Below are 11441 nucleotides of genomic sequence, written 5' to 3'. Positions count from 1 at the left end.
AATGGGTTAAACTTAGTCAGACTGAATGACGAGCATCTGTGTGAACAACTTTAAAGTGCTCCCACAAGTTTTCAACTGGACTTAGATCTTTGCTGAGACATAATACACCAGCATTCAATTTGTACTTCTGCCGTTTATTATTGGTGAGTACATGTGAATGTATTGGAGTAATGGGGGGGGGGGGCACAAAAGGAAAGTCTCACCAAGGCTTCGCTGTGGATCTCTGTAGGGAATCTTTAGAGTTACCTGGGACTTCGTGGATGTTCCTGTGATCAGTGCTCCCCTTACCTTGCCGGCCTCTTTAGATTAGGACCGTCTTGGTCGGTGTGCAGTGTTACTATTCTTTTTCCTTTTTTTTTTGATAATCGACTGTGTAGTGTTATCTGAGATGTTGAAAGCCAAACCCTGCTTCAATCCTCTCTTCAGCTCTATTTTATCTGTAATGTTCCTTGGTCTTCATGATGCCATTTGTTCACTAACAAACCTCTGACACACTCACAGCACAGCCGGATTTTTTTTTAAAACTGATGTTAAATTACATATTGATGAACTCCATTAATAATTTTATATTGGACAGTTGTGTGCTTCTTTTCTATTGTATGATACACTTCAAAATTTTAAATGTGAAACATTTTGAAAAAGAAAAAACATGCATGATGATTCATACTTATGTACAACTTTGTGTTAGTCTCCCTCATAAAATCCCAATAAAATGCTTTAGTTTGAGGGTGTAACATTACAAAATGTCAACAAGTCCAAATAATATGAAGATATTTATTAGGCAGTTTTAAAAACAACAACAACATAATAAGACTTTATAAAGCAAAAAAGGATTGATGGCTCCTAATGAAAGGCTAAGATTATGGTTTCATTTGTTTTCTTTTTGCCCTCTTTTCAGTATAAGCCTCAAGCAGAAAGATGAAGACAATAATAGCTTCCAGCCTGTTTTAAAGGAAAGCTCTTCAAGATTTATTTTTTCATTTTATGGAAAAAAAAACTGTTTAGTTTCTATTCATTGCTCTATATAAAAAGTGTAATGTCTACTTTTAAGTTTAATTAAATCCAGAGGTGTTGTTCATAATAACTCAAATATAATGAGCCAGTCATATTTCCAAAAAGTTGTATCTATGCCACCAATTGCTGCCAACTGTGGTGTAAAGGATGCTCTCTGAATGGGATGGTTCCCGTAGTAACATGAACTGAAGGAGTTCAGGGAAAATACATTTTAGATGAAGGAGCCTTTTCTTTGAAATCTCAGACATATATTTGAGCTTCATAAATAATTCCCACAACAAGCAAAATTAGAACCAAACTAAACTTTCATCTTAGATCCTTGCTGCCAAAGAAATTGCTATCTAAGCATAGAAACTGAATCTTACTTTAGAAATGGTTCTTCATGCTGAAGAGACGCCTCCGTGCATAAATCTTAAATGAGGACAGCATGCTGTGGACGGGGTTACTAATAGTTAAAGTTTATGCATTTCCAGTCATCATTTCTTAGAAATTCAAACTTGAAGGTGTTTTTTCCCCTCATATGTAAGTTAGCATTTTAATTATTTTTGGTTAAACCTATTCAAATGTACGATCAAGACTTTGAATGAAATTAAATGTGCATCAAAAGACTATTAAAGTGCTGTGGCAGACAAAGGGAAACAAATAATAGGCTTGTTTGTTTGTTGGAAGGAAACATCTAAATTTTATTTCGCGAAAAGGTTCCATATTAAAAAAAAATTATATGGCCCATTTGGATGTAACTAAATAATATGATTAATAAGGTTTGGAGTCGGTTGTTTTGCTGATGACATAAACATACAGATCTGTTTTACTCATTAATGCAAGTTCATTTTGTAATCATTTCATGTACACATCTATCATAAAAAAGAAATATTCTCAAAAAGGAAAAGTAGCTCAGTCGAAAGATTTTTATTCAGGCCATTGACATTGAATTGAAATCGTGTGTCCATGGTAACATAAGCTTTCCTCAAATCTTAAAGGTACTCGAGGCCCTTCGATGTATTTATATTTTCTTTTCAGTAACAATTGCATACAAGTCATATGATTGACCAGGCTACTCTAAAAGTTTGACTTTCTTTCTCTAAAACCAATTAAAGAGGTTTTATTTTGGCGGTGTTAGAGGCCATTGTCTTGCGTGAAAAAACAGACGTGTATTTCATCTTCAGATTCTTATACAGCTGTATCCATTGCAGCAAGACTTTTTAGTGAAAGTTTCTATGATTTTACCAATTGCACTAATGAATGCTGTTCCTTTTTTAGGCCACTGGTCAATATTCAACCATGCTGATACTGATTTGCACAAAGAAATGTCTTCAGAATGTTTAGATATTCAGCTGTCTGACATTAAGTCAGTTTTTTCCCCCCCATTTTTAGATTAGTTGAGATTAAAAAATATATTAATATTGATTCACTACCTAAGCATTGAGAGACAAATTTAAGAATGCATTTATTATTTTATTTAAAATAAGAATCGCCTTATATTTGGCTCCATTTCAAGCTGTATTTACTGGGTTAAACATTTTTGGGTTTTCTTCAACAAAATATTAAGAGTTTCGCTGGAATTTTGACTTATTTTTCCCTGCTGACAGAATTAGTGTGAGTTAGTTTGTGTCTTATCTAGAGAACTGTTTGCAGTTTGGCGTGTGTGTGTCTCCTCTCATTCCACGGTGTGAACTGCAGGCTCAGCCTCCACAGCTGAAGCTCATCTACACTCATCAGAGGGACCCAGGTTATTTAGCTCACATGACTGGTAATCATGTTCCTATTTTTCCTGAAGTTTTGCTTCTCAAAGTGCATGTCCAGTTCCCTAATTTTTCCCCTCAACAATAAAACATAATTCTAGCTGTTGTAAAAGAATATTTTAGTAATCGAGTACTCTATAGAATATTTTTACGATTATCCGAGGAATCGGATCTCTCTGTCTCTCAGAGCCATTCCTACTGTTCGCTCCAGATCCGTGACAACCCGATTCCGACGCCACAAAAGCTGTCGTAGTCCAACCATCGCACCGCAAAATTCAGCAATCCTTATTTCTCCCCCCAAGCCCTCACAAAACGCAGCACAATGCAACACCAAGCAGCTAGCACTTCACAACAACTCGTAGGCGGAAGTAAGCGCGCTGCCCACCACGAGTAATCATCCGGCCGGAACACGGTGCATAATGAAACATAATTTAACAAAGCTTCGAGTCAGATAAATTTTCCTCGAGGAATTTTAATAATCGAGGTACTCGAATCGTTCGAGGAATCTTTTCAGCCCTTAAAAAAAAAAAATTAAATAAAACATAGGTTCTTCCTTAGATGTCAGTTGTGTGAGCTTCTCTAGCGTGGTTCCTTGTTTCGAGGGTTTGTGTGGAGATATTCTGTTCAGTTCCGTCAATCTTTTTCTTTTTCCTCTCTTGGTGACAGATTTCCTGTTTTCCTGACACTTCCCTCGCTTCACTCACCTGCCTGTCCACTCTCCAATGTGTCACTGCACTCAGCGCCAACCTGGAAGACAAACATTACACTCCACCATAAACCAATCTCCTACCAACCTCAGTCTCTGTGGATAAACTCACCTCCACCTTGAGCATCCAACTCCTCATCACCAGTAAGACACTGTTTCTATTCACTTGTGATCATCATTCAACTATTTTAATATCATTAAATATTAATCACATACCTCTCGTGCCAGTGCCATCCTGGAGTCTGGTGCCAAACCCAGAAGAGTCATATTTTGAGATAAACTCTTAAATCACCTCCTGTTGTCTGTACTTGTTGTTTGCACAGGAGTCTAGAGTTTTAAACATAACATAGTGTACATCTCAGTATTTGCACACACCTCATCCACTTTACAAATTACAATTCATTTGGTTGTTTAGGGTCATTGTCCATTTGGAAGACCCGTTTGCACTTGATATCAGCTGGGAAGTTAAAGTTAGTCAGATGTCAATATGTCCACATAATGTTCTGTCTTTATGATGCCATGTATTTACTGAAGTGCACCAGTTGCAGCCAAACACCCCCCAAAACATGACGCTTCACTTCCCCATGCTTCACAGCTGGGGTGATTTTTTTTTTTTTCAAGCTTGCAATCTTCCCCTTTTTCCTCTGAATGTATTAATGGTCAATCTGTTTCAGTTTTCTAAGACCACAGCCACCAAACACCAAGGTCTTTGTCCCTGCAAACATGTAAAAACCGTAATCTATCCTTTTTATAAGCGCTTTTGCTATGTAAGCAACCCCAGCGAGGTTTCTTCCTCTCTGGGGTTATTTTTGTCCCAGACTCATATAGGAGTCATTTCACTGTGTTTCATCACCTGTAGTCAACATCTTCAAAGGCCTTTTGCTTTTGTTCTGGGTTTGATGCATACATTTCACACCTAAACCCTTTCATCTCTGGAACCCTGATGGCTGGGTTTTTCCATTTTGTTTATAATTGCTTAAACAAATCAGCGTCACCATTAGGCATCTGGAAAGTATCGGTAAAGGACGAACAAGGCTTGTTTCACAAGTCTCTACCTGATATCTTGAATGCTACACGAGGAAAGAAGTACGTTTGAGTTAGAAAACATCCAGAGATTTGCATCTGCTTTTTGAAGACTGTTGTAAAATACTTCAGAGAATCTCTCGTTATTCTGGCATTTAGCAAATAGAAAGAATTTTATAAAATTAACTTCTACAAAGGAAGTAAAGGAGTAGACATGCTTTTGTTTAGTTTACGCAAACTTCAATTTAACTGTACTTCTGAATATGAGCTGGATCTACTTGTATTGCAGGATTCATTGAGATTACATGTGTTTATTGTAGTGCTTAAAAAAATGTAATTGGGCTGAACTGAATATGTTCTTTCAGGATAACCTGCACTGACACTGTTTATCTTTGAATACAGTTGACATCAATGCTATTTTTAACTCTTGGATAACTGAGTCTGGTTGATGATGTTACAGTCGGTCTAAATTAGCTATCTGGAGGCACTGCATAAACCTGGGTGTGACTCCACCTTGTATTCTACCACTTCCTCTTACCCGCTCAGAGGCAGGAAGCGAGAAGAGACAGAAGAGGAAGAAAGGCTAAAGGGGTAGGGCCTGCTGCTTTCAGTTAAACTACAAAAAATGTGAAAGAGAGAAGTTTAGAAGAGAGATAAAAAAAGGAATAGAATCAAGCAACATTTGTGAAAGTGGTTCTTGTAGAACAGACTACATGAAATCATGGCTCCTTGGACAAGGACTACTACAGAGCGGTATGGTGTAGGTAAGTCAAAATAAAGTCCTCAATTTGAAGTTTCTGTTTCTGTGTCTGTGTGTGTGTGCGCATGAACTTTGCAGGTACATTTTGATATACAGACTTACTGTTTTACTGAAAACTGCATTGTCTATCCAGAGAAAACAAATACATTTCTGTGTAGTGGGTGTGTTGGTGCTAAATGCTTCAGAGGTCTTTAGAGTTCAACATCCTATTCAACTCTAACCTTAAGATTTGACAACTTGCATAACGTACAACATCGACCTCAAAGGAAACTTAAACGGAGTTGCAGTAGAAGGGCAATGCTTTTGAGGAAAAAAATCTTATGTTTGGCACATAGATGCAATAGAAAAAATATCAATGCTGGGAAATTGTAGTTGTAGCTTGAAGGAAGACAGCAAGCACGACCTCAGTCTGTATTAGGCGTGTGGTTTAATATGGCGGCTCTTATCACAGTATGTTTCCATTAGATATGCAATGTAGCCAAAAACTTGTCAAGGACACAGATTTTTTTGACCTCCCATCTGGACTGAAATGACTGAAAATGAAAATCTTTTTGCTGCCGTTACGTTGATGTATTAATTAATAGTATTTATGTCCCGTTAGGAGACAGTTAAACCTTTCACCAACCCGGTAGTGCACCTTTTAGCCCAATACTAGCAATGAAAGTAACACTGGATGATGGAAAGCTTTGAAAGTCGGGTTGATTCAGCATTGAATGTTTCGTGTAAAAAAAAAAAAAAAAGTTGATCTGCTTCGTTTGAGAGTCTAGAACACAGGAAGTGGTGCTACAAGGAAGGAAGTTTATACGAATTTAAAGTTTTAAAAGCTGAAATGTGCATCGAAAGTTAATGTTAGAGGAATGCTGAGCATATGTTCCAACACAGAGCTAGCATATTTTAATTGTACACAGCTTAGATTATAGTAAAATACATCATACACAGCCTGTTATATCTGGGAGGGAAGCTAATGCTAATGCTCTTCATGTTAGCATGTTTTAGTCTTGCACATCCTCAAACACAAAGTTGCTTACAAAGACTGGATCTGAATCTGACATGATTGCATTGCATTGGAATTAATTACATTTATTTTATTCTATGTAACTGAACATGAAGTGAAATTATTTTTCTTGAAAAGTACCAGAGGATGCTCTTTTTGTGGAATTGAACTGAACTTCTCACATCTTCAGACAACATTACCATTCATGACTGTAATTATTTTGTTTTTAGTTAAGTGGAACTTTGTTGGCAAAGGGGAGAAGCAACTGTCCCTGGAAGTAGGAGACACGGTGCACATCCAGGAGGTCTGTGAAGGTGAGTGCTGTTACTACTGCTCCTGTCTCGTCTTGTTTACTCTTTTTTTTTTTCATTGCCTGTTAAAAGTATTAATTAATAATAAAATAATATTGCTCTTAAGCAGTCGTGTCCAACTCCAGCCCTTGAGATTTAGCATCTTTCAACACGTAACTCTCCAGGACTGGATTTGGGCACCCCTGGTCCAAAGCATGTTTGTTCCTTTTGAACACCTAAATATAGTTTGTAAGAACTATATTGGGATAAAACTAAACTATTTATTTGCAATTAAAAGCATGCATGCAGTCGATACTAACATGGCATGTCATGTTGAAACAACAGGTTAAAATGTGCAGTTTCTTTCACTTTGTGGGTACCGTTTAATTAGGACCCTTAAAGATTTGAATGCAGAGTATTGCAGAGTAATAAAGTTATTTAAGACTTAGTCTGATTACATACAGGAAGACATCAATAGGATAGACGTTAAAAAGCACACAGAACATATTGATAAAAAAAATGAAAGTCAGTAGGATTCTGTTATTTAATTACAGCCACTAGACTTAGTGATATAGATCAGTAGTTTCTGATGTGTTCTGAACTTTGATGGTAGAGCAGTCCATAATACAGCTGATCATTATGATATTATCAATTAAAATGCCTCTTCCCAGATAAAAAAAAAAAGCAACACGTTTTGGTAATGCGATGATTTCTAAGGTTTGCATCATATCACTTTGTAAGAGCAGAAAACAAATTATTTTTGTCCTAAACAAATATTTACTTTGCATCAATTTGCCGAGTTCTTAATTTATTCCCCTATTTTATACTCACTAGTTGCCATTTTTGTCCTCTCACACTTCTGTAGTGTCTGTAGTTCTGCGTGATAGTCAAGTATTTTTTTTAAATAAATTACAGACATAAACAGTCATAAAAATCTCATCTATATTTAAATTTTATTGTATATATTTTTTAAATTGCACCGTATTTCAACTGAACATTGAGTGTTTTCCTGCTAACGGTACACAATAGCACATGGTCAGGGCAAAATGTTTCTGAGGATATAGCTCCTTTTTCTTCCTTCCCAAAATTTTTGGACACAAAATTACCAAAACTACAAATATATAAACGGTAAAGGAGCAAAGTAACCAGAACTCTCAAATATCTAACTACTAGAAATCCACAGTGGGAATGACTGCTTCCATGCTCTTATTTTGTTCCAATTTCGAAAAAAAAAGAAAGAAAAAGATGTAACTGTGAACACTCTATATATTGTTTTTTTTTTTTATGCAGTTTTATGACGACATTTCAATTGTCTTTCAGGGTGGTACAGAGGATACCTGACCAGAAACAAAGCCCAAAAGGTCAGCCTTGTGCATCTTAGCTGCATCATTTACTATAACACAGTTGCTGACGTTGAGAACTTTCACTGACTTCCTTCTCGTGTGTGTCTGTCTCATATTTCCCACTCCAGGGAGTTTTTCCTTCAAGTTTTGTCCATCTGAAGGAGGTCAACATTGAAAAACGAGGGTGGGTGGATTTGACAGATCATCTGTTGAAGTTGGAGAAGTTTACAAGTGTGTCAAATGTGCCTTTGTTTGTGCAACTTTAGAGATGAGGAAATTGTGACGCCTGCTGAGATGCCTTTGGTGAAAGAGGTGACCACCACACTGAGAGAGTGGGGCACCATATGGAAGCAGCTGTTCGTGGTACAAACCAAACTTTTACAGTTGTGTTTGTGAAAGTTTACTTGTCTCTGTTTAGTTTTAACACCACTTTTTTTAAATTTTTTTTTTCCCCCCCTGTCTGTGTTTTTAGAGCAACAAGCATGGACGTGTGAAGCAGGTCCAGAGGCTGATGTGGGACTTGATGGAGTGGCGTTCCCAGCTCCTGTCTGGGACTCTGCCCAGCGACGAATTTAAGGAGCTCAAGCAAAAAGTTACTTCTAAGATTGATTACGGCAACAAGTGCGTCTACACTGCTAATCGTTGTTGTTAACTTGTCCTTTATCCCAGCTTTCACAAAAACTGTCAAAAGTGTCTGTTCATCTTTTGGTCTTATCTCCTAATTGCTCTCTCTTCCTGCGCATCCATTTTCTCTTCAACTAAATTGCCTTCCTTTTGTAAAATTTCTTTACTTTCTTCACCTTCCATCTAATTCCACCAACCCTGCTTTTCCTTTTTTTGTTTTTCGACGAAGGATCCTTGAGCTGGACCTGGTTGTTCGAGACGAGGACGGGAACATCTTGGACCCCGAGCAGGCTAACGTCATCAGCCTCTTCAGAGCGCATGAGGAGGCCACAACCAAAATCAATGAACGCATCAAAGAAGAGCAGGTAGAGGACAGAATGTGCAGGGGGAAGCCAACACGAAGGGTTTAAAAGCTGTGACACTAATGTGATTAGTTTTATGTCCAATCATTTATAAAAGATCCTTTTTTTTTAAATGAGGTGATTTCTATGACTATAAACTGGATTATATACTTGGATTCAATTGCCGTTTTATCATTTAATCCCTGTTGTCCTTATTTTTGCGTGAGAAAGGCGCTACAGTGAAACTCTATCTGTTCGAAGCCATAGATAATAATTGAGTTATACTTCTTATATGTCAGTCATCTGCCAGCTAAATAAATTAAGTGTCGGCTTGCTTACAAATTGAATTAACTTCAGTTTCACTCCATCTAGATATTTTACATCTCACCATTGATCTAACTACTGATTGAATTAAGAAGATAATGTTATAAGACTTCTTTTACTCAGAGATTTTCCTCTCGCTCTCTCAAATAAAACGCGTGAATGCTGCAGCTGATTTATTTCAAATGACAGCGACTTTAATGCCAACCAGCTACAATGTCAGCCAGCCTTATCAGAACCTTTGATAGAGATTTGTAAAAGCCTTAAAATTAAAAACTAATAAAGCTTTTATTGGAGCAGCAAAGTTTAACTCTGGGAAAAAAAAACTCAGACCCTTTTTATGAATAAATACATGATTCATGACTTCAAATGGATTCAAATGTCAGAGAAGCAAATTCCTCTTCAGAATGCCAAGGAAAGAAAAACATGCAGTTTAAGAAAAGCAATTCATAACTAACGAAATGGCTACAAGAAAATAGACTCTATCTGCATACAAACCATTTGTTTTGAATACATGCTGAAACAAATTATTTAGTTATCCCATCGCCACCAACATAGATGGGTGGAGTTTACTTAATGCTACACTTTAATAGAAAATGTCTGCTTTTTGTCAGATTGAGCATTTTGCAAAAACAAATTTAACAATTTTTTGCCATGCCAGGGTGCTCTGGTGCAAAACACAGTATGAAGAGGTGGGAAAGCACCTCATCACAAAATTAAAAGCGTATAATTACTGAAGCTAATGGAGGAATTATCCCAAATCTATGATGAAACAAACCCAGAAGTTGCATCAGACATAAACCTCCTTCTGTGGTCATGTCAGCAGGTGTGAATTGAAAACGACCCAAGTGATGGATTCCTCTCTGGATTCCCCAACTTTGTGAATTGTATTAAAGGCTGATTGAGTGCTGCTGTCAAAATGGGATTTTATAATATTTTAACAGCAGCACTGCACACATATCTTCAAGTAAAACACATATATTTGGGAATCGTTCTATCTCAAAGAGATGTTTCCTCAAAAATTTGTAACAGAAGATTGTAATGCTGCAATAAAAGATTCAAATCCAGATTGGTAATCACATATTAATGTTTCTCCTGCAGTCCAATATCCAGACAGACCACAGTGGGATCTCGGCTCGAATTCAGTCGTCCCCCACCCACAGCCTCTACGTCTTCGTCAGGAACTTTGTGTGTCGCATTGGGGAAGACTCTGAGCTTTTCATGTCCCTCTACGACCCAGTCAAGCAAACCATCATCAGGTATCCGTGGCCGTTCTGCCTCAGCTTCGCTTTTTACAAGATGAAATGTTTTGAAAATATTTCTGTCCAAATCAGATCGGTGTCAATAATTGATATACTGTAAATTTGAAACCCATCTCTTCTATAAATACTAAATGCTTTTCTTTTTTTTTTTTTTCTTTTTTTTAGTAAAATTGCATCTTTGCTTCAATATCTTAGTTGTGTAAAGCAGATATGAACACTCATGCAACCTACACACAGTTTCTTCCATTTTTTTTATCTTCTTGTTCGAATACCTTGCCTTCCTCCCTTCTCCTTCGTTGTTGAGCGACACTAAATTATGACAATTTGCCAAAAATAGTCATAAGGAAATTAAAATTATAGGCCAGCAGCAACTGAGTGGCAGGACCGTATGGAGCCGACAGAGCTGATGTTAAGCCCCGTCACTCACTGTCATGCTGAGTATATCTGTGTCTCAGCCAGAGTGGCTGGAAGTATTGCGTTCGACCTAAATCACTCATTGCTTTTTCAATACGTACCAACTACTATGAAATTGTTCCTTCAGCGTCTGACTATTTGTTGAAGGGTTTTGTTCCCTTTCATCTAATAGGTTTGGTGTCTTCCTTTCAATTGACTTTGAGTCAAAGACGTTTTATTCTTGCACTGGCGTTGGTTTGTTTTATCCTTATACTTCTTATCCGTCCACGTCTGTAAGAAAAAAGAAAAATTATAATTGGTATATTTTATACCAATTATAATTGGTATAACAACACCTGTTGAACTTTTTCAAATTCCAAACACAAAAGTCTGTATTTTTTTTTCAAAGGTTCAACACGATAGATTAGTGCACAACAGTGCATGATTGTAAAGTGAAAGGAAAATCACACTAATTTTAATCTTTTCAAAGCAATAAAAACTCTGAAAAGTCTGCTTTTGTCTGAGTCAGCACTGTATCGAAGCATCTTTCAGTGCAATTTTAGCTTCAGATGTTTTTTTTTTTAATTTTTGTTATTGTGCCGTTCTCACACCTGGTTTGATAAGCTAG

The 11441-nt window shown here is 37.0% G+C and overlaps 1 protein-coding gene across 1 annotated transcript in view; it reads left to right on the top strand.

Moving 5' to 3' along the window:
- The first annotated feature begins 4938 nt into the window (after nucleotides 1-4938).
- Nucleotides 4939-11441, top strand: part of dock2 (dedicator of cytokinesis 2) — a 113846-nt gene continuing 107343 nt past the window's right edge. The window contains exons 1-8 of the mRNA XM_015025123.1: nucleotides 4939-5249; nucleotides 6470-6553; nucleotides 7850-7890; nucleotides 8001-8056; nucleotides 8139-8235; nucleotides 8345-8493; nucleotides 8726-8861; nucleotides 10260-10417. Coding sequence (XP_014880609.1) covers nucleotides 5207-5249; nucleotides 6470-6553; nucleotides 7850-7890; nucleotides 8001-8056; nucleotides 8139-8235; nucleotides 8345-8493; nucleotides 8726-8861; nucleotides 10260-10417 — 764 coding nt within the window. The 5' untranslated portion in view covers nucleotides 4939-5206. The remainder of the gene's footprint in view (nucleotides 5250-6469; nucleotides 6554-7849; nucleotides 7891-8000; nucleotides 8057-8138; nucleotides 8236-8344; nucleotides 8494-8725; nucleotides 8862-10259; nucleotides 10418-11441) is intronic.

The sequence above is a fragment of the Poecilia latipinna genome, unplaced genomic scaffold, assembly GCF_001443285.1.
Source record: "Poecilia latipinna isolate Pla-1442-1.1 unplaced genomic scaffold, P_latipinna-1.0 Scaffold95, whole genome shotgun sequence".
NCBI lineage: Eukaryota > Metazoa > Chordata > Actinopteri > Cyprinodontiformes > Poeciliidae > Poecilia > Poecilia latipinna.
Note: the sequence above shows the minus strand (reverse complement) of the source record. Positions and strands in the feature narration are given on the sequence as shown.